General features: G+C 41.7%; 2 protein-coding genes across 3 annotated transcripts; both read left to right on the plus strand.

The window, feature by feature from the left end:
* Positions 1-757: 757 nt before the first annotated feature.
* Positions 758-9,780, plus strand: LOC144543549 (uncharacterized). The gene is made up of 6 exons (XM_078291736.1): positions 758-889; positions 2,413-2,477; positions 3,898-3,943; positions 4,051-4,106; positions 8,644-8,765; positions 9,668-9,780. Exons 1-6 carry the CDS (start codon positions 758-760, stop codon positions 9,778-9,780), a joined length of 534 nt encoding a protein of 177 aa, XP_078147862.1.
* Positions 9,781-10,264: 484 nt separating this feature from the next.
* Positions 10,265-16,212, plus strand: LOC144543520 (uncharacterized). Of its 2 annotated transcripts, none has more exons than XM_078291571.1 (4): positions 10,265-10,388; positions 12,411-12,505; positions 15,654-15,863; positions 16,062-16,212. In XM_078291571.1, the coding sequence occupies exons 1-4, from the start codon at positions 10,363-10,365 to the stop codon at positions 16,064-16,066; spliced, it is 336 nt and encodes a 111-aa protein (XP_078147697.1). In that variant the 5' UTR covers positions 10,265-10,362; the 3' UTR covers positions 16,067-16,212. The 2 variants fall into 2 exon arrangements, with proteins under 2 accessions (XP_078147697.1, XP_078147696.1); XM_078291570.1 differs by having other exon boundaries at positions 15,654-15,859; positions 16,057-16,212.
* Positions 16,213-22,618: the final 6,406 nt, after the last annotated feature.

Below are 22,618 nucleotides of genomic sequence, written 5' to 3' on the forward strand. Positions count from 1 at the left end.
AACAGAACCACCAACTGAGCCACCAACTCAGCCACCAACAGAACCACCAACTGAGCCACCAACTCAGCCACCAACAGAACCACCAACTGAGCCACCAACTGAGCCACCAACAGAACCACCAACAGAACCACCAACTCAACCACCAACACAACCACCAACAGAACCACCAACAGAACCACCAACTCAGCCACCAACAGAGCCACCAACCGAACCACCAACTCAGCCACCATCTCAGCCACCAACAGAACCACCAACTCAGCCACCAACTCATCCACCAACTGAGCCACCAACCGAACCACCAACTGAGCCACCAACAGAACCACCAACTCAGCCACCAACTCAGCCACCAACTGAGCCACCAACCGAACCACCAACTGAGCCACCATCTCAGCCACCAACAGAACCACCAACTCAGCCACCAACAGAACCACCAACTCAGCCACCAACAGAACCACCAACAGAACCACCAACCCAGCCACCAACTCAACTACCCACCCAACCACCAACTAAAACACCTGAGCCATTACAATGTCAGAATGGAGGAACTCTCAATGGGCAAAATTGCATATGTCCTCCTGGGTTTGGTGGAAATGTTTGCGAATATGTTGAAAATGATGTTGAGCCAGGTACGTCACATTTGCTAACAAGCTCAATTTGTGAAAGGAGAAAGGAAAGATTTTTAAAAATGTAATGGTAATGTTACTAAGCAAAAAGTTCTATATCACTGTGTATAACTATATCATCTATAGTTTACAATATGTTACTCTTTACAGACAAGCTCAACAGAACAGTCGTGGTCAATGTGGTGGTTAAGGAGAAATATATTGCACAATATGAAGACCCTACATCAAGTGAATACAAAGAGTTTGTTGGAAATTTCATAGATCAGGTAAGATAAATGGATAAGGCATGTTGGGTTTAAAGCAATATAAATGCTAGAATTTGTTAAGGGGCTTCAACCTCTGTCTCTGATAAAGTTACTTTATTAAGACTATGGTGCAGAACTATGGTACAGCTTACAGTGGCCTGTAATTTACATAAATAATAATAATATATATTACTATATATTACTATATTTTTATTATATTATTATACATATTTTATTATATATTACCTAATTAGAGCAGAGATTCAACTGAAATGTGTAGTGCAAATATTGTAATAATACTGCTTTGTCATTTGCTTTTTTGGCTTGCGAAAGAGGCTTAGTTGTAGCACCGTCCTTCATTGTTGAGCAGTTGGAAATGACAGTGTGGCAGGAGGGGGCAGGGTTTATCCAAAAAATAATACTTGTCGGAAAGTGAGTTATGAAAGCCAGAAATCTCAGTCCCTGGCCCAGAACACGCTGAGTCATTGGCAGTGATCAACAAACCTGTCAACCCCCCACAGATATATTATGGTCATTTTGTGCTCTGGGACAGTAAAAAAAATAATTATTGCCCCTTTAAATTTCATAGAGTAGGGTGACCCTTTTACTGACCATATTTGGGGTAATATTGAAATCCAGTGCTCCATACATTTTGGTGAACCATGGTCAGGATCTCACTATCATGTCCCTCACAATCCACCTCTACAACCCAGCATTTGGTGCAAAGGCACCACACAATTTGTTGGAAACAGGTGAACTAGCAATTGTGAAAATTAGTCCCAAAAGTTCTCTTATAATGGTACCTTACTACTCAAATATTGGTTTAAAAGTGATTAAGCCACAGAATCTCCATAGAACCTACTGTAGGAAGGGTGACATCTAAAAACTATATAGCATGACGCCATTGCCTTGGGTTGGTGCATGACAAGATGAACTCCACAGGGACTTTATATTAGGATGTTGTAGGAGAGTTTTATTCTTGCAGTAATGCCTCAGAACCAAGAAATATATTATTTCAGATACCACCCACTTCCAGCCCCATCCTGGGACTGAATTCCCACCTAAACAACTATTTACTATTTAAGTGTGCAAGGGCAGATGAGATTATTGTTTCTGGTGAGATTAATGGTAGGTAGCTGTATACTGTAGTACAGTGTGTGTTGAATGTACATTTTTATGTATACCATGAAAATTACCCAACAGGGAATTTAAATATTTTAGGGTTGTTGTATGCAGACACTCAGATGAAGATTTATTGTGTAACATATCAAAAGTATGAAACACATCCTGCTTTCTGAATCAGCAATTAAGATTCATGGAAAGCCACCACATCAGCAATTTGATTTATATATTTATTCTTGTCCACTATGTAGAGCATATTTCTCAATTCCTTAATTCCTTGATGTTGACTATCTAGGTCATCTGTCAGATTAATTGTCCTGGAAACATGAAGTCATCATCTAATTATTCAGATGTTGCAATTTGAAAAGCATTCTATAGTTGGAAGATCAATCTTCTTCTGCTGTCTTCTGTTACTATTTCAGATGGTGATATACTACCAGGGCAAGAACATAGAAAACTTTAAAGGAGTGATGGTAACCAGTGTGAGGTAATGTACTTGATATTTTGTGGAAAAAATAAGAGTGTTGAATTAAATGTAAACACAGAAAGGATAATCGCAAGTGATTGGTTTTGTTTGTACATAATGAAGCTTGTACTGCAAAATTAATTGAATTTTCAAGTATGTCGGATTTTCAAGTTTTTCCCATAGATTGAGCTATCAAGCTATTGAGCTGAATCATTAGCATGCTACTTTAGCATGCTACACTTTATAATAGTGATCGGTTGTAAGCAATTTATAAGCCATTACTTAATAATTAACTAATAATTAACGAATCATTTTATTCATTTATACATGTTTTGATTGATGATTTTTTTGATGATTCATAAATAATTAGTAATTATGTTAATCATTCATTCATTATTTATAGATGTTTTGACAGTAACTACTGCTAGTTAATGTGTAGTAAAATATTTGTAAATGTTTTAAGAATTCATGAAAAGCATTAACCATGTATAATATGATCCTTGATAAACCATTTCTATACTTTTCGTTAATAATTAGCAAATCATTTATAATGATTATTAATTAAAAATCTATTCATTTTTGCAGCCCCTAATATAAAGGTTAAAATATTTGCCAACTAGATAGTGATAACACGGCACAGTGTTGCTGCTCTGGCTCTACTTTGTCTACACCCATGGGGGGATTTGCATGGCGCCCCTGCTATACCTTCAGCATGCTTGCTGGGTAAGCAGGGAGCAGCTTGGTGCAATGCCAAAATTCCAAACATTACTGTATTACCATTTGTTGCTATAACCCGTTTTATCTTGTGACTAGAGTGTTCCTGACTGACCCATTATGTTTGTCAAACTGTAAAACACAAGCCCAACAATTTTGTTCAACAGGAGTTCTTGTTGGCTTGATTTCTCTTTGCTGAATAAAGTATTAAAAAGGATAGAAATTGTTTATTTAAGGATCATATTATACATGGCTAATGCTATTCAATTCTTAAAATATTTACAAATATTTTATTACACATTAATTAGCATTACTTGATGTTGTACAAATGTTTTACAAATAATGTTTAACAACATCTATAAATAATTTGTGATTAACATAACTAATTATTTGTTAATCATTTGAAAACATGTATAAATGATTTGTTAATTATTAGTTCATTACTAATTAATAGCTTATAAATGGCTGTTACCGCTACTTGGATTTATACAGGGAGCACCCTAGAGAGCAGAACCTGCACCGCCAAATGCAACTGTATAACCATTTGTGGAATTATGGTTTTATCTTAATGATGAGTTTTCCTGACTGAAATAAAGACTGATACTGTATGTACACAAGGTTTTAATAATCCTACAATACTCGTACAATGCTTTGGCATTGTGATCTAATAATATTGCCAAGATGCCTCTTCTTCTGATTGTGGCTCCTTTCCTGTCTTTTCTCCTAGTCCTGGAGACCCTTTGGTCAGACACTCACACAACGCTGTGGAGGAGGTAAAGGAATTCAAATACCTTGCCAGGAAGAAGTTGAATGTAAAGGAGGAAATACAGCATGAACACTGGTCATTAATTGCTTATCTTATTTTATTATTTTTTTTTAGATGAGATCATGGGATGGAGACATGGCTATCTACAGTGTCACACCAACAGCAGAAAGGTAATATTATGAGAACAGACCTTTCAAGCTCTGTCGACATCAGAAGACAAATGTAAAAATAGAGTCAAACTGCACTATTGAATAAAGCTGCACTAGGCAACTTTGCATGTTGGTGGCTCCAAATGGCAGGGAGAGGTAACTGAAAAATACTAAGTTCAATACCAAGAAATCCTGTAAAGTGATGTCAGTGAACACACAGCCCCGGCTGGTCTGTGATGATTTATACCAAGGATACCAAAGGAACAAGGAAGGCAAACAATAAAACATTGATTTTGATTGAGTCCAGCTTTCTCTGGACAAAGCCCTCACTCACTGCTGTTTAGGGTTTTGTATTTCTCTCTGAAAGGAAATTTCTCAATTATTTTCAACCTGGGCCTTATTTTCCAAGTTTTTGCCATCATGCTGATCGATTCTGATCAAAATGATCAATTACTTCAATGTAGAGCTACATACCTCTCAGTTTGCAGGGAGTGCTGCTTTCAGATACAATGCAACTTGCAAAGGGAAACTCAAACAGTTGAGCCAAAAGTGATTAAAACACGTCCTTTTCAACAAAATAGCACTCACACTGCAATGAGACCTGCCTACATCCGAATTTCCAATTATCCATGGAAACTTGAGTGTATTACAGTATTACATATGCTACTAGCAAGTACAAAGTTCAAGTATTCTGATGCCACATTCACGTCATATCAGATTTACCGTAAATGCAAACTGCCAACTGGGAAAAACCAGTAATGTGAAGTAAGTGAAGTAATTTTTACGAAATTTTGTATCAGAATCAATTGGCACGATGACAAAAACTAGGAAAATAAGACCCAGAATGAAAATATTCAGAATTATCCCTTAAGTTTCAATTCATCACTTACTGTCTGGAGAAGATTTCCACTAGTGGCGTTACTGACACCAGAATTTAATCTGGGTAAATAGGGCGTCTTTTTGGCATTTCAATTATGGGGGATGGGACGCTCTTTTCTGTTGCAGCCCCATTTTGTGATTTAGGCAGATAAAACGATTTAATGTGGTTAAATCTAAAAAAAAACAGCACACCGTTGGGCCACCAACTGAACTTCTAACAGTTGAGTAGTGCTGGGAAGAACAAGTCTTTTGGTGAATCGTTCATATCGAGTCAGTAGAGAATTGAATGAGCCATTCATTCGAGAACCCAAATGAATGGCTCGCTCAACAATGTATTACTTCCTCATTGTTGAGCGAGCTGTTTATTTGGCTTCTCGAGTTTCAGTACATACGTAATCCGTATACTGAATACTCAAACTCGACTCAACATGGAAGTAGTATTGAATGCTCGAGATGCTGCTCGTCTCAGACAGCTTGCAGTTAGTAATTTTAAATGTGGGTGTATTTTTACATAAAAAATGTTCCTAGCTTTAAATGTTGTTAGCATTACTGAACAGGCTAGAAGAGGAGCGGAAGATGCTACTCTGACTTTACTGTATATATTGCATCAGCATCTGGAGGAACAGACTCATGTTAGTGGATAGTAGCCTGATATTCAGACCAAATGGCCATTTCGTTACCACTCCACCGCCCGCTCTGATGTTATTTTCAGATTTCAACTTCAAGAAACCTATTCTGCCAAAAGGCCAATGAAAAAGCGCTGCACGAATGGCTCAAACTTTAGTCCCACCCGCAAAGGCACAGATTGGCTCTATTGTTTCTCAGAGCGAGAACAAGCCATTGACAAGAGCAACACCAGACTCTCTGGTCTCTCACTCGACAAAATCTGAAAGTGGGGGTGACGTGATTCAGGAGTCTGGAACCAGGCTATGTGGATAGTGGATTTCCTTACAAACAGGGTCGGTGTGTTCGGGTAAACCGTTCCTGTTCTGAGCAGCACTTTTCATCCACTGGTTCTCGCCAGGGTTGTGTTCCCTCTCCACTGTATATATATTTTGTATACAAAGGACTGCCAAAGTGCATTTAAAAGGGATATATGTTATGAAGTTTGTGGATGATGCTTAGTCTGTTACAGGAGTCGGAGAGTGAACATGGCCCAGTTGTTGATGACTTTGTGTCCTGGTGTGAAAAAGAACTGAATGTTTTAAAAACCAAGGACATGATTGTTGATTTTAGAAGATTACAACCTGTACCTGAAAGCACCAGTGTTCAAGGCAAGGTCATCGAGTTAGTGGATAGCTATAAGTACCTGGGTACTGGTGTTGACTACAAATGATAAAAAGATAAGATAATCTAAAATAGCACTTTATTGATACCCTGGTTGGAAATTCAGGTGCCACAGCAGCAATTGGTGGAACAATGATAAGTAAAGGAAAGCAAGGAAAGGTAATAAAATAATACAGGTAACACGATAGGAAAGGTAATAAATATAAAACTATAAAGTTATAGTTTTCATTAGCACTAATGAGATTGAAAAATGTCTAACCGAGGATCATTGCAGCACCCTTGAGTATTGTTTTCTGATCGGGTTCTCTGTTATGTTATTAATGCTTCCCATTAATTTTCTGTGTAAGCGGCCATGCAATGCATTCTGGCAGAGAGACAGCGCGCCACGTTGGACGTCCATGATTTGCATAAAGTTGAGGTCTAGTCTATTTTATGCAAATCATGGACGTCCAACAATGTGACTCGCCGCCTCTCGAAACTTGGGTACAAACTTTCAAGCTAGCCATTGTCGACCTAAAATGAATACAGATTCATCAACTGCATGGCTATTTCTCACCTCAAATATTTTCAGAAAGACATTTTGGTGAACTATTTTCGTAATATAAGATATTCCAAACAAGCTGCCATGTTTTTCCAGTTTGAAATCTGAGTGAAAGCATTCGTCCAATCAGGTGCAGCCAGGAAGTGTTTGCGCGGGTGTACAGGGTGTAGCCTGTACGTTTTATTTGTTGGTCTGTAGTCATGGAGGAGAAACTAATGGCACGCCCATCAAGCGTCCAATACTGGGAAGCAGCGCGATCCCTCGCTTCCAATGACGCACCTGTGAAAACGCACCTTGAGTATGGCAGCTGGAGAAGCTGCGTCAAAGGCGCTTCCGGAACAGAATGGCTCAAATCTATTAGTCCTGTGCAATAAATGGACTCAAGATGAGTCCATACAGATACAGAATTTAATGTATTTAGTAAAGTCATGACAGTATTGTAACTTGGTTTAGTACCCTGAATATGCGCAATAAAACCAGACTGGGGAGTCTGGTTAAAGTAACCAGTAAGATTATTGGGATGAGTCAGGCACAGCTAACTGTAAACTTAGAGCGGCAGTTGTTGAGAAAGGCTTATGCCATCCTTGACTGCCCTGAATCGCCTCAGAGAGGAGTGTGAGATTATGTCATCTGGCAGACGATACAGAGCACCTAAAGTGAGGCTGAAAAAAAACATTCAGCACTTCTGGATTTGCAAACTGGTTTTGTATTGTGGCTTTTGGACTCCACTCTGGTTCTTATCAATGGAGCTTTGCTTTTATTATTTTATGGTATATCTAACTTTGTCTAACTACGTTTTATGAATGACTTATGATCTGTCTTGTTGATTCTTACTGTTGGTTGTTGTTGGTTTTACTATCTTTTACTGATGTAACATGTTGAGCGATGCCTGCTTATTTTTTTAAACTCTGTATGCTGAATGGATAAAGGTTGATTGATTGAGATTGATTGACATTACATAGATGGAAATAACAAATGATAACAAGTGATGAAATGGAAGAATTAAGTTCTAAGACACTGCTTCTTTGAGGAACATATCACAAGCTCCAAATGAGTAAATTTTAATAGGAAATCTGTAAAAGGAAATAATCTACTCATGAGCGCATGTTTGGAAAATATCTCTGGTAAAAATTTCTGTGGATTCCAGATGTCACAGCACATCCTGACTCAGCCTGTTACGGTGAGGTGTGGTGAGGACCCAAATGCAGACACAGAGACAAGGGGCTGGAGCACAGTTCAAAAGACAGTTTATTTACTGTACTGGTAGCTGGTAGCTGGAAGCTGGAGCGAGGGCCTGGGCAGGCAGTCGGAACCCTGGAGCTCAGGATTGGCATGCAGCTGGGCCAAGGCAGGACAGGCAAAGAGCAGAGGTGAGCCAGGCAGAGCGGGCTCCAAAGAGCGGGGAGCCGAACTGATCCGATGAGGGAAGCAGGCGAGGCAGGAAGGCTGGAGTCTGGCTGGCAGGCTGAACGGTAGCCGAGTCCATGGAAAAACAAAGTGTATGATCCGGAGGAGAGTGGATGGCAAACTGGGGATAAATACTGTGGGCTGATAGGAAGCAGGTGAGCAGACGAGCAGACCGGTGATGAGCTGATTGCAGGCAGGTGTGGAGGGAAGGAGCAGAGAAGGGAGGAAAGACCAAGGGCATCTAGTGGCTGGCAGGAGGATGGCAGGACTGGGGAGCGAAAGGGGCGGTGACCAGGACACAGGGGCAGACAGGGGCAGACCATGGCAGACACAAGGGCTAGGGCTAAGGGGCAGACACTAGAGCTGAAAGGGGCAGATCATGGCAGACAGGGGCAGACCATGACACAGCCTATACTGACATGTATGAATTTCTTTCTGCCTCAGTGTTAAGGTCACACATGACGTGGTTTTGGAGGTTCTGAATGATGCTAGCTCTGTGGAACAATATGGTCAAGACTTTCAAGCAATTACAGAGGCTGTTGGCAACCTTGTTGGCTGCATAGAAAGTAAGATCACAGGACACACTCACACAATATCCACAGTTGGCAAGACATGAGACCACCATCAATATTCATTAAAGAACACATTTCGCTGTTCTGTAGATGTTATGCTATACATTCGACTGAGGCCCATATTTTTATTGCTGATCCTATCAAAAATATTTCTTCATGTGTATTTTTCTGTTGATATTCAATCTTATGAATTTTCAGGCTGTCCTATGTTCAGCGTCACCACTGTGGAAACGCCAAAGGAAACAGAGATTGATTTGACATGTCAGTATGACCACAACTGTGTGTGTGTGTGTGTGTGTGTGTGTGTGTGTGTGAATTAGTGTTATTTTAGATTTTGTTAGTCTTTTTTACTAAAAATGTTTGTTAGAATGAGTCATATTTTAGTGATTCAAGTATTTTTTTGTTTTTATTTAGCTTCATTTTTAGTCTCATTACATTTTAAGTACATTTTAAGTCTGTTTTTTGTCATATTAGACATAGCAAATGCCCACTGTGTTTGTATGTAACACGTCCGCACACACGTGTTTCATATAAAAAAACAACAACAATATGACATAGCTGGAATTGAAACTAATACAACTCCTTATCTCTTTGTTTCTCTCCCTCCTCCTGACATACACCAGCTGTATGTGAAAAGCTTGTTGCAGATCCAGAGCTTGCCAAACTCTATGAAGCTAAAAATGATACCGGAGTGATAAAGTGTGTGACTGCATGTCAGAGTGAACATTCACAGTATAAAGTATGCTACCACAACGGAAACTGCAGAGTGTACAAGGACACCGGAGCTCTTTGCCGGTACGTCCACCTGTTCTCTTTGTCAGCTTGATGCTTGTTTTACTTGAGTGCTTCTATTGAATGTCTAAAGGATTCTTATAACAGAGGTTCTCAACACCCAGGGGTCTTTGAGGGGGTTCCAGGAGTCCTTGAGGGGATTCTCGGGGTTCTGAAAGGGGTTCCAGGGTCTTTGAGGGGATTCTCAGGGTTCTGGAAGGGGTTCCGGGGTCCTTGAAGGGGCTCCAAGAGTCCTTGAGGGGATTCTAGGGGTTCTGGAAGGGGTTCCAGGGGTCCTTTAGGGGGTTCCAAGAGTCCTTGAGGGTATTCTAGGGGTTCTGGAAGGGGTTCCAGGGGTCCTTGAGGGGGTTCTAAGGGGTACTCCAACAAAATTAGAAATTTAATTCCACCCTAATTCACTAGAAATCATCCCAATAGTAGAATGTATAAGAATGACAATTGTAACCCTAGGATTCACTCTCACCACTATTTTCTCCCCATGTACAATGTATACAGTTCTACAATTCAATAGTAAATCAACATCAACTAAAATGATCCCATATGGAGACAAATTCTGATCAAATGGGGTTCCATGACATTTGAATGTTTAAGAACCGCTGCCCTATAACACCCTTGCAGCCAGTTATTCTGATATTTAACCTCCTTCCTCTTCTTTTATTCCAGTTGTTACAAAGCGGATGTGACTTGGTACTTGGGCGATGATTGTAGCTACCCTATACAGAAGAATGCTTTCTATATTGGGATAAGTGTGACCCTTGCTGCTCTGTTGGTGACAGTGGGAGCCTTGACTGCATACGTGATGATGAATAAGAAAAAGCAAATCCGGTAAGCTCTGCAGTGACATTTAAAAACAAAAATGGGAAAAATGGAGCATTGAAAGTTGTGTATCACAGGATTTGTGAAGATGGTCTGGATGGATGGCATGCGACTCAATTCCAGGGAACACAGCTTTTTCTCTAATAACACTGGTTAAATCTAAAAAAAAACAGCACACCGTTGGGCCACCAACTGAACATCTGACAGTTGAGTAGTGCTGGGCAGAACAAGTCTTTTGGTGAATCGTTCATATCGAGTCAGTAGAGAATCGAATGAGCCGTTCATTCGAGAACCCAAATGAATGGCTCGCTCAACAATGTACTACTTCCTCATTGTTGAGCGAGCTGTTTATTTGGCTTCTCGAGTTTCAGTACGTACGTAATCCGTATACTGAATACTCAAACTCGACTCGACATGGAAGTAGTATTGAACGCTCGAGATGCTGCTCGTCTCGGACAGCTTGCAGTTAGTAATTTGAAAGTGAAACTTGAAAACCCTAATGAATGGCTCGCTCAACAATGTACTACTTCCGACTCTACACTACAGACTCTATATGTTTCGAGCTCGAGAATGATTCGTTCAAAATGATTCGTTCATTCTTTTTGGCCCAGCACTACAGTCGAGTGCAATATTGTCCGTCCTTCTTGGAGGTCAGTCTTTGTTCCCTGGCGTGTCTGTAGGCTTCAGTCTCAATGGTCATTAGCACAAACATTCTACAGGCGCGCCCATAACCACACCCACAATTATGTTTTCCAGCACAGGAACATGAATGAACGATTACATCACAAGCATGATGTGGACAGAGGGCAACTTTTACTATTGTGATCATATGAACACACCCTTTTGCTTTTTGTTCATTTGTCTATACTTATTGGTAGTGGTCTACTAGATACTTCAAACAAGCAGACTGTTGTTCAATGTTACCACTTCATGAAGCCGTTAAAGTTTGTGTTTGTGTTTGTGTTTGTGCGAATGACACATTCTACTACAAAATCGATGTAAATAATGCAACAGCAAAGACAAATGAAGAAAACTACTATTTCTATTTTGGTGAAATTTAGAATCCAAAGCTAGTTCTCAGTAAAATATACCGTAAATCCTCTAATATTGGCCCGGGCCTTTATTTACCTCAACTGCAGAGGTTACCAGGCCTTTATTGGAAGCAGGCTTATATTAGAGACAGGCCTTTATTTCTAATTCCCTCTGTTTGATAAGTATATTTGCTCATATTTTAGTACGAAGCCTCCTTGTTTTCTGATCTGCTTCTGTTGGGGTATGTTAGGTAGACGTTTTTTTGTTACTACTATGCATTACGATAATTACGGTAATCGACGACGGCATGCTCCAGAGACTTCCGCCGGCCGAGCCATCTTGTGGCACTTGTACGTTACTACAAACTACAGTTACATGTATAACAGGCACCAGGAGTTTACCGATATCCACCGTTGTTTGCATGTAAGCTGAAGCTAACTGAAGCTAACTGAAGCTAAAGTAGAATCAATACAATTATATCATATCGCCGTTTATTTCGATGCGTGAGCTCAGTCCACCTGACAGCCCTCTGTTCTGTCAGCGGCATGGAGGTTTCGGTGCGCCGAGGGCTTAGTGCCGACACTTCGAGTTTCCCGGGGGCACGGTTCCGGGCAGTGCCGATAGCTGGGCGCCGATTTGTTCCCGGTGATCCGGCCAAGATTTCGGCGGGGGTCCGAGGCTTGGATCGGGAGGATCAATGCGGGCCGTGGGCGCGGTGGAGAGGACAGCGGCGGAGAGAGGAGACGGACACGGTCCAGCCATATACTAGGTTTTGACCTAGTCTTGTTTCCTTTGTTTTTTTCCCCGGCCTGTATTTAAGGCCGGCCTTTATTTGTTTGTGTCGACCACGCCCCCGGCCATTATCGGAGACCCGGCTTTTAATTGACTACAGGCCACTATTAGAGGATTTACGGTATTTAAAACCAGTGGTATGGTCAGATGTTTTTCCCACCTACTGTTTGTAATGAAAACTGCACTGCTGCCTCCCTCTGCCTACAGGAAAAAAGACATTAAAGAGAAGCTGGTGGACCAGTGGCTGAAGGAGGACTTTGAATGGCCCAGAGCAAACAGCAACACTGGCAGACATTATGCTGGTAATGTAAAATATATTATGCATGCTCACACACACACACACACACACACACAAGCAAATTCTTGCATTCTTGTTGCTTGCACTATTGCAGCAACAGTTTTTTTTTGACAGGGACAATGTATAATAATAGGTAACGCTTTATTTTCCGGGTCCACAATTTCCTAATAATTTCCTAGAAAGGAACTGTTAATTTCTTAGGAAGTTTATTGGAAAGAACCATGAAATTATGTAGTAGTTATACAGAAAATGGAAGCAGTCTGGTGGAGTCGATAAGATACTGTCAATTTCTAAAATAATTTCCTGGAAAGAACTGCAAAACTATAAACTATTTACTGGAAAAATAATAGGCAGAGGTCAATTATCAGAAGTCATTATTCATATAATTATATAATATAGTTATTTGTTGAATTAATTTGAGTTACTTTCAAATTGTCTATATAACTACTACATAATTTCATGGTTCTGTCTTGGAAACAACAGAAGAAATTGGAGGTACTTATACCAATTACCAACTACCATTGAACTCTTTATCTATTCTCCCTATAATTAGCACATAATTGTATGGTTCTATCCAGGAAACTTCCTAAGAAATTAACAGTTCCTTTCTAGGAAATTATTAGGAAATTGCAGACCCAGAAAATAAAGCGTTACCCAATAATACACATTTCTGTAAATGAGTTAGACAAAAAAGCTAGTCCCTGGCCCTGTCTTGTAGAGTATCAATTACCGGACAACACTTAGCAGTAGGCTATGCATGCTAATGAAGAGCAAGTACACAGACCATGATGCACATTAGTAAAAAGCCACAGCTCAACATTTACTTAGCACACAGATCTTGATAACTGAGATACAAACAGTATAAAATAGTTAGCTACAGAACTTGACAGACGAGTTATAAGACAGAGGTCCAGATTCACTTAGGTTGCTTTATTTTTTTCCTTTCAAATGGTTACATTTGTATTTTGTGCAAATTAAAAAGAAAAACAATGAAAGCATTGCACTAAATGACATTTTTAATAGCACACAGTAGGCTGTGGTTGGCGCGTGGTGGAGGCTTGTAGGCTATGACTAGCTTTCGGAATGCACACAACAATATTTTTTTAAAATAATTTTAAACAAATATTTGTTCCTTCTGAATTGCTATATTATTCAGATGCTTTAATAGTGCACCTATAGTTGTGGAGAAAACATTGTCAACTGAAAACAACTTGACTCAGAAGAGGAGAGGGGCTTGTTTCTGTTCGTAAGGTGTTCGTAATGAAGATATATACATATATATATACATACACATATATACTGTATATATATATATATATATATATATATATATATATATATATATATATATATATATCTTAAAAATAAATATATTTTGATTCATAAAGATATTTTCTTAGTTTATAATTGACTTTTTGTTTCCCCCACTGTTCAAGCAGTTCATCCTAGTAGTTTAGGGTGTATTCCTGTTTAGAAATGTTGATGGTTACATCAACAATTTAAAAAGCAAATTATCTATATTTAATACTTCATTATTATTGATGGGTCAGTGTAAATGCTTTAGGTATATCTCAACAACAGCAATGACAGTGATTACAAGGGGGAATAAAAGTTTAAATTTTTAACATTTACATCTAAACCACACCCACTTCTGAATTTACAGTTCCTGTCAAAAGTCTGGGGACACCTCATTGAATGTACTATGTTTTTCATTATCTTAAAGCCATTTTGATCTAAAGGCTTATGATTGAATACTTGAAATTTGTTTCTTAGACAAATATAAATACCGTATTTCCTCTAATAGTGGTCAATTAAAAGCTGGGTCTCCGATAATGGCCGGGGCCGTGGTCGACACGAACAAATAAAGGCCGGCCCCAAATACAGGCCGGGGAAAAAAACAAAGGAAACAAGACTAGGTCAAAACCTAATATATGGGTGGCCCGTGTCCATCTCCTTTCTCCGCCGCTGTCCTCTCCACCGCGCCCACGGCCCGTACCTATCGGGGACACCAGGTGATGCATCGGCGTCGGGACCCCGCCGAAATCTCGGCTGGATCACCGGGAACAAATCGGCGCCCAGCTATCGGCACTGCCCGGAACCGTGTCCCCGGGAAACTCGAAGCGTCGGCACTAAGCCCTCGGCGCACCGAAACCTCCATGCCGCTGACAGAACAGAGGGCTGTCAGGTGGACTGAGCTCACGCATCGAAATAAACGGCGATATGATATAATTGTATTGATTCTACTTTAGCTTCAGTTAGCTTCAGTTAGCTTCAGCTTACATGCAAACAACGGTGGATATCGGTAAACTCCTGGTGCCTGTTATACATGTAACTGTAGTTTGTAGTAACGTACAAGTGCCACAAGACGGCTCGGCCGGCGGAAGTCTCTGGAGCATGCCATCGTTGATTACCGTAATTATCGTAATGCATTGCAGTAACAAAAAAACGGCTACCTAACGTACCCCAACAGAAGCAGATCAGAAAAACAAACTTCATACTAAAATATGAGCAAATATACTTATCAAACAGAGGGAATTAGAAATAAAGGCCTGTCTCTAATATAAGCCTGCTTCCAATAAAGGCCTGGTACCCTCTGCAGTTTCCAAAGCCTTTGCTTTTCCATCAAGGCAAAGGGTGGCTACTTTAAAGAATCTAAAATATAAGATAGTGTTGTTAGTTTAGTTTATGTTCAACACTTTTTTGGTCACTGCATAATTCCATTTGTGTTATTTCACAGTTTTGATGTCTTTACTATTATTCTAAAATGTGGAAAATAGTAATGCAGAAGCATTGAGAAACAGAATGTGAAAAGGGCCTATAATCTCTTCCTTAATGATGAGTCCTGTAGTGAGAAACTCTGCACACGCAATCAAATGAAAACACAACATAAGGGGATCTAATTGTCCTGAATTAGTCATATCATGGCAATATAGGATGCTCTTCCATACACAAACATTTAGTGAATTTGAGCCCCAGTGTTAATAAATTTGTATTTCACTAGTGCAGCTGAATCCTGTAGAAACCATGACCAACAGTGACCAACAGTCAGGTCTGGCATTTGTTTACTGGCACTAACTGGAATTTACCCTGGTGGAATGAATGTTTGTCTCCTCATGACAAATTCCATGCTTTTTTTTTTTTGCTCTGTTTAGGGGATCACAGCAACCCCTCATACACATACGGAGATTCAACCATACGACCAGCGTCCTACCAGCTGACTCCTGCACCTTTGAATACTAGCCGCGGGCAGTTCAGCCAATCAGCGAGAATCCCCAGAATCCCTAATCCTGGCTACCGCGAGTCTGCCTCCCCATCTCAACCCCAGTTCCCTCTAAGAAACTTCTCAGCAAACCAGCCGGTCAGTACACATTTATAGAAAAACACAGAAGGTTTTGATGTTGAGTTCTGTTTCAGCATGTTGCACCTTCAATTTTCACATTCATTCACTCAAAATGTAATCTGAACCGAGAAAACAATTGCAAGTCACTTTTCATTCTCAAATTTCACACCCATAGACATGAACCTCATAAACCTTTCTTTTTTTTCTGTCCACAGATGAGGATGAGCGGGTCTCATAGTAGGACATCCTGGGATATCTAACCAGTACCCCAACCTAACAGATTTTTGCCTCAATTCAATACTGATTGAAGTCTGTACCATTATGGAGAAAGCTTCAAACTGATAACTTTGCTCCAACTTGCTCTTATTTCTCTTTGCTGCCTTTAAATGATCTGCTGTAGCTGCTGCTGTTTAAGTGTTTACCTCATTGTTTGGTTGACTTATTATAACTCAGAGCAAGGTTAAGTGCTGATTAAGAATGCAACATGTATTATTTAATGACAATGGTGTGATATTTTGTTTGTATATATTGGGAAATTAATAATTTTATTAAATTATTTAACAAAAACATTTCTTTCTTTCCTTCCGGACGTATTGACAACTTAGAGTTTCACAAATACACATAGTGAGACACATGGTACAGGACAACAGACATCTATCATGAAGGGACAGTGCAAGGCATACAGTACTGTGGACAGTAAATCATTATGCATACATACATTCAACATTCAATATCTGAATTTGAGCAGCATGTGAGTGGCCACTACAGTATTGATGTAGTGTAAGGAAGTCATACAGAATAGAATGAGTTTGAAAGCATTAAATGAGCATTAAAAAATACCAGAAGGTTGTCGGTTCGATTCCCAGTCCTTTCTGTGTGGAGTTTACATATTCGCCCTGTGTTCTCCTAGGTTTCCTCCCACACTCGGCTGGATTGGAGCCTCTAAATCAGTGATCCCCAATAGGCGGCCCGCGGGCCAGGTCCGGCCCGCGAGAGCCAAATGTCTGGCTCGCGCCGACCCATTGGCACTTACGTGAACGCACCTGTCATAACATGTTGATTTACTGCTGTTCTTTCTGATAAAGCAACAGTTTTATCACAACATACGACTCCATTAGTGTCAGAAAAAGACGTTTTGTTTTGACCCCGCACTGACTGGGTCCATTTGTAATTTTCACCGCCATACACTGAAACTGGCCCGGTTAGGCAGAGTCAGCACTTGATATAAAAATGGGCTGCGCCGCCAACATCAAGCCCGAACGCCCCGGGGTAAATAACAGGCACATCCATTCAAATTCTCCCGGAAAAACACAGAACGTAATTGACGTTACTTACATCAAATGCGCGAGCATGTGCAGAAAGAGGCGAGATAGTCCAACCAAAGAAAGTGATCGGAATGAGTGTTTACATGACAAATTTTTACGTGTTAAGTCTCGTGATTGGGTGGGCCTGGGTTCCAAGTGGGTGGGCCCAGGCCCACCTAGGCCCACCCACAGCACCGCGTATGGTCAACTGTCATCATAACATTTATTTAGCTTCATATGTTTTTGCCAGATTTAAAGATAAGAGTCATTTCAGGTCATGATTCACACTTTCAGACCCATGTTTGATAGTTTGATTAGATGGCATTTTACCAAACTAATCCCATGTCATAACTCAATCCTAAAACATCATAACTCAAAACACAAGTCTTCATTTTCAATCTACCCAGGCCTAAATTATTATTATTACTACTACTACTACTACTACTGATAATAATAATGGTAATAGCAGCAACAACAACATCTGCACATAAAACAACTTTTATTGGCGCAATGGAAAAAAAAACCCAGACGTTTTGGCCCTTGGCTTGGCATGCTTGACATAATTTGGCCCTTGGGGAAAACTAATTGGGGAACCCTGCTCTAAATTGTCCATACGTATAAATGAGATGTTATAATTTATTCCCCCTATAAGGAAGTACATTCGAGCACAATGCACAGAATAGGGATTACGATTACAATTACAATTTCCCTTTTGGCAAATACTTTTATCCAAAGCGATGTACACAAGATTTTAATACAACACAAGCAAGGATCTAGTCAGGAGAGTAAGTGCCATAAAGCTAAGTTCTAGTCCAACAGGACATAGGTGTCACAAGGCAGTGCATAGAGAGAGTGCATAGAGGCAGATAAAGATTTTTTTATTTTATAATTACAGTCCATCAGGCGAGAAGGTGTTCGGCTGATGGATGTGCTGGCTATCAAGGGCACAGAGCACAGAAGAAACTTTTGCAAGCAGGCATGGTGTGAAATTTGGAAGACCTTCGTTTTATAAACCTTGACAAAAACTCTGGTTACTGGTATAACATGATAGAGTCAAATGAAACCAATTAATCTTACATTTTTGGCTATACGGTTTATATGAACTTGTTAATCATAGCACCTGAACACAAACTTCATAATAGCTACATGGCACATTCATGAATAATACTATTTAGTCCTTACATCATTTGTGACATATTGACCATAAATGTATTTGAGTTGAAAATGTTGAATTGAGTGGTGTCCAATGGCTATGATATTATTGTATGTTGATAGAAAGCTGATAAAGGTTCTTCTATAGTGCTTTTCACACAGCACATTCTTAGCCTAGGGTTATCTTATATCTTATCTTAACAGTTGGCCCAGGGTTAGCTTAACCCTGGGCCAAATCAGTGACAGGTGGGGATTGTTTGTAAGCCCCACTGCCATGGGGAAGAAACTGTTGTGGTGTCGTGAGGTTCTGGTCTTGATAGACCGCAGTCTCTTGCCAGAGGGGAGTCTCTCAAAGATGAGATGACTGGGGTGAGAAGGGTCAGCCATGATCTTCTCTGCCCGCTTCCTGGTCCTGGAGGCGTACAGTTCTCAGAGAGAAGGCAGGTTGCAGCCAATCACCTTCTCTGCAGAGCGGATGATCCGTTGCAGCCTGGACTTGTCCCTGGCAGTAGAAGCAGCAAACTAGATGGTGAGGGAGGATATGAGGATGGACTCGATGATGGCTGTGTAGAACTGCACCATCATTTTCTACGGCAGGTTGAATTTCTTCAGTTGCCGTAGACAGTACATCCTCTGCCAGGGATGAGAAGAGTCGCGAGCGGGATGAGCGACTTCTGAGCCCACGTAGCGATGGAGGGGCGAAGCGACCTGCAAGGGTGGAGGAGCGGAGGGAACAAAGCGAGGTTTGGAACCTGACCATAGGTTGCAGATAGGGAGGGGCAGTCTGATGTACTGCCCTGTAGGCGAGTACCAGTGTCTTGAATTTGATGTGTGCAGAGATGGGAAGCCAGTGAAGCGACCGGAAGAGGGGAGTGACGTGAAAGAATTTTGGTTGGTTGAACACCAGATGGGCTGCAGCGTTCTGAATGCGCTGTAAAGGTCTGATGGCAGAGGCAGGTAGACCGGCCAGAAGAACGCTGCAGTAGTCCAGGCGGGAGATGACCAGTGCCTGGACCAGGAGTTGTGCCGCTTCCCTCGTAAGGAATGGGCGAATTTTGTGGATGTTGTAGAGGGAGAACCTACAGGAGCGGGTTGTCGCTGCAATGTAGGCAGAGCAGGACAGCTGGTTGTCCAGGATCACCCCGAGGTTCTTGGCAGTCTGAGAGGGTAACACAGTAGTGTTGTTAATGAAGATGGAGAGGTCTGTGAGAGGGCAATCTTTCCCTGGGAGAAAGAGTAGCTCCGTCTTTTCAAGATTGAGGTGGTGCACAGATGTCCAAGCACTGATGTCTTTGAGACATGTGGAGATGCGTCCATCAATTTGTGTATCTGAGGGGGGGAAGGAGAGGTAGAGTTGAGTGTCGTCGGCATAGCAGTGATAGGAGAAGCCATGAGAGGAGATCACATCACAGGGATTTAGTATAGAGAGAATAGCATGGGCCCCAGGACTGAACCCTGAGGGACACCGGTGTTAAGAGTGCAGGGTCTGGACAGAGATCCCCTCCATGAGACCTGGTAAGAGTGGTTAGATAGATAGGATGCGAACCAGGAGTGTGCAGATCCAGTGATTCCCAGTTCAGATAGGATGGAGAGAAGGATTTGGTGGTCAACTGTATCAAAAGCAGCAGACAAGTCAAGGAGGACAAGGACAGAGGAGAGGGATGAAGCCCTGGCAGTGTGCAGGGCCTCTGTGACAGCAAGGAGTGCAGTCTCAGTAGAGTGAGAAGCCTTGAAACCGGATTGAAGAGGGTCCAGGAGGTCATTCTGGGAGAGATAGAGAGAAAGTTGGTTGGAAACTGCTCGCTCAAGGGTTTTGGATAGAAATGAGAGAAGAGATACAAGTCTGTAGTTCTGGATAGCATCAGGGTCAAGGGAGGGTTTCTTAAGAAGAGGCTTGACTCTGGCAGTCTTTAGAGCAGCTGGAACAAGGCCTGAGGACAGAGAGGAATTGATAAGGGTAGTGAGGAAGGGAGTGATGTCGGTGGAGATGGTTTGGAGAAGAGTGGAAGGGATAAGATCAAGGGGGCAGGTGGTGGCTCGGTTAGACCTGACAAGTGTGAGGACATCTTCTGGGGAGAGGGTAGAGAAGGAAGCAAGCCCAGGGACAAGGGGCAGAGAAGCAGGTTTGGAGTAAGGAATAGTATTGTTAGTGGCTGGATGATGGAAGGAACAGCTGATGTCATCCACCTTCTTAGCAAAGTAGGTGACAAAATCATCAGCTGAGAGGGAAGAGGGAGGAGAAGGTGGAAAACAGTTTACTGGGGTTGGAGGCAGAAGACTGGATTTCAGTAATGAAGAAGGAAGTCTTTGCTGTTGACACAGCAGAGGTGAAGTTGGAGAGAAGGTGGTAGGCAGCGAGATCGTCAGGGCGCTGCGATTTTCTCTGTTCTATGAGTTCGCAGAGATTCAGACAGCCAAGGAGCGGGTGGAGAGGATCGAGCTGGTTTAGTGGTTAGTGGGCAGAGAGAGTCAAGACAGGAGGAAAGAGAGGATAGAAGAGTAGTGGAGGCCTCAGTGGACAGGAGAGAGAACTGCTCGACTGAGGGAAGCGAGGAAAGGACAGCAGAAGAGAGCGAGGTAGGTGAGAGCGCTTTTAAGTTAAGTTGGGTGGTGATAGTGTGAGTGGATGTTGAGTGGGAAGTGGGGGGTGAGATGGGAAGGGAGAAGGTTAAAAAGTGATGGTCAGATACAGGAAGAGGGGTAACAGCAAGGTTGGAGGTGCAGCAGGATCTGGTGAAGTTCAGGTCAAGCAGGTTCCCTGCCTTGTGAGTTGGAGGAGATTGAGAGAGGGAGAGGTCAAAGGAAGAGAAAAAGTTAAGGAAGGCCAGAGATTGCAATTTCACCGAAAGTCACCCAGAAGAATGAGTGGAGTGCCATCCTCAGGAAAGAAGGAGAGGACATCCATCTCGTAAAGGAAGTCACCAAGCTGACCAAGCGATTACCACAATGTTGAGCTTGATCGGTAGAGATACAGAAACAGCATGGAATTCAAAAGAGGATATTGAGAGGTGTGAAAGAGGAGTGACAGTGTAGGTCCACTTGGGTGAAATGAGGAGTCCGGTGCCTTCCCCACGGCCAGAGGCTCTGGGGGTGAGAGAAAGAATAAGCAGCAGAGAGGGCTGCTGGGGTGGCACTATTTTCAGGTATGATCCAGGTCTCCGTGAGGGCCAGAAAGTGGAGGGATTGAGATAGAGCATGGGCTGAGATGGTCTCAGTTTTCTTAACTGCCGACTGGCAGTTCCAGAGTCCTCCAGCAATAGTAAGAGAAGGACTACTGGTGCAAATTGGGTAAATAAGATTACATGGGTTTCTACACCTGAAAATAGTGCCATGTCTACGGGGCCTATGAGCTGATGTTACAACAGGGATGGGAGAGAGACACATAGTGTAGCAGACAGGAAAGCAGTTAGTAGGAAAGCAGTTAACTAGGAAGGTAGTTACAAGAACCCTAGCCAACCCTAGCTGCGTGTCCCTATTCTGTGGCCTACCCTCGATGGACCCCTACAGATAGACTCCCTAGTCTTTGTGCGCCTGGAGTCTTCGTGCACAGAGGCTAACAAGAGGCTGACGCTGTAGAATGACTGTGCCAAAAAGTACCAGTTCACCAGGAGTTCAAGCCACTCCCAGCAATTAACAACTACTTGAACACCAACTGGCCTTCCCCAGCCAAGCACTTTGAAATTTAACTGCTTTCACCTAAACTAGTTTCAGCGAAACTACTCAGCACCAAACCAAACACTTTCAAATTAAACACAGATTTAACTAAAACGGAAATGTAATCTTAGAACAATATTGAGCAGGTCTTGGACCTCTTAAAGGTAAGCAGCCAGACACCAGATTAGTTTACAAAAATAATCTTTATTCACAATAAGTTAATTTGAAGATACTATCGTCCTAAAGAGGCAAGTTGGATATCAAAAGTAACTTGGTTCTTTGAGTACAACTGTTCAAATGTCAGCACAATATTCATAAATGCTTCATTAATAAAGTGCATCAGCGCCACAGGTTTACAGACACTCTCAACTGCATAAATACAAGCTACAGTGAACGCCAACTAAAGCGAACATGCGCAGCTGTAGGCTAAAGCAGTGACCAACACATGAACAACAGTCCTACAAATGCACACAACAGGAACCGTATTAACCTCCACACATAAAATACATCCCACGCTATACAAATGAATACAAATAAATTTACTATGAGCAGCAGCAGCAATGCCCACTCACCCACTACGGTAGACTATGCTTCAGTCTCTGGAGCTACAAGGGACCCGGGACCAACAGCTAGGACAACTAAGAACCACATCCCATTAACCGCGTTA

This window comes from Centroberyx gerrardi, chromosome 23 (genome assembly GCF_048128805.1).
Source record: "Centroberyx gerrardi isolate f3 chromosome 23, fCenGer3.hap1.cur.20231027, whole genome shotgun sequence".
NCBI classification, from domain to species: Eukaryota; Metazoa; Chordata; class Actinopteri; order Beryciformes; family Berycidae; genus Centroberyx; species Centroberyx gerrardi.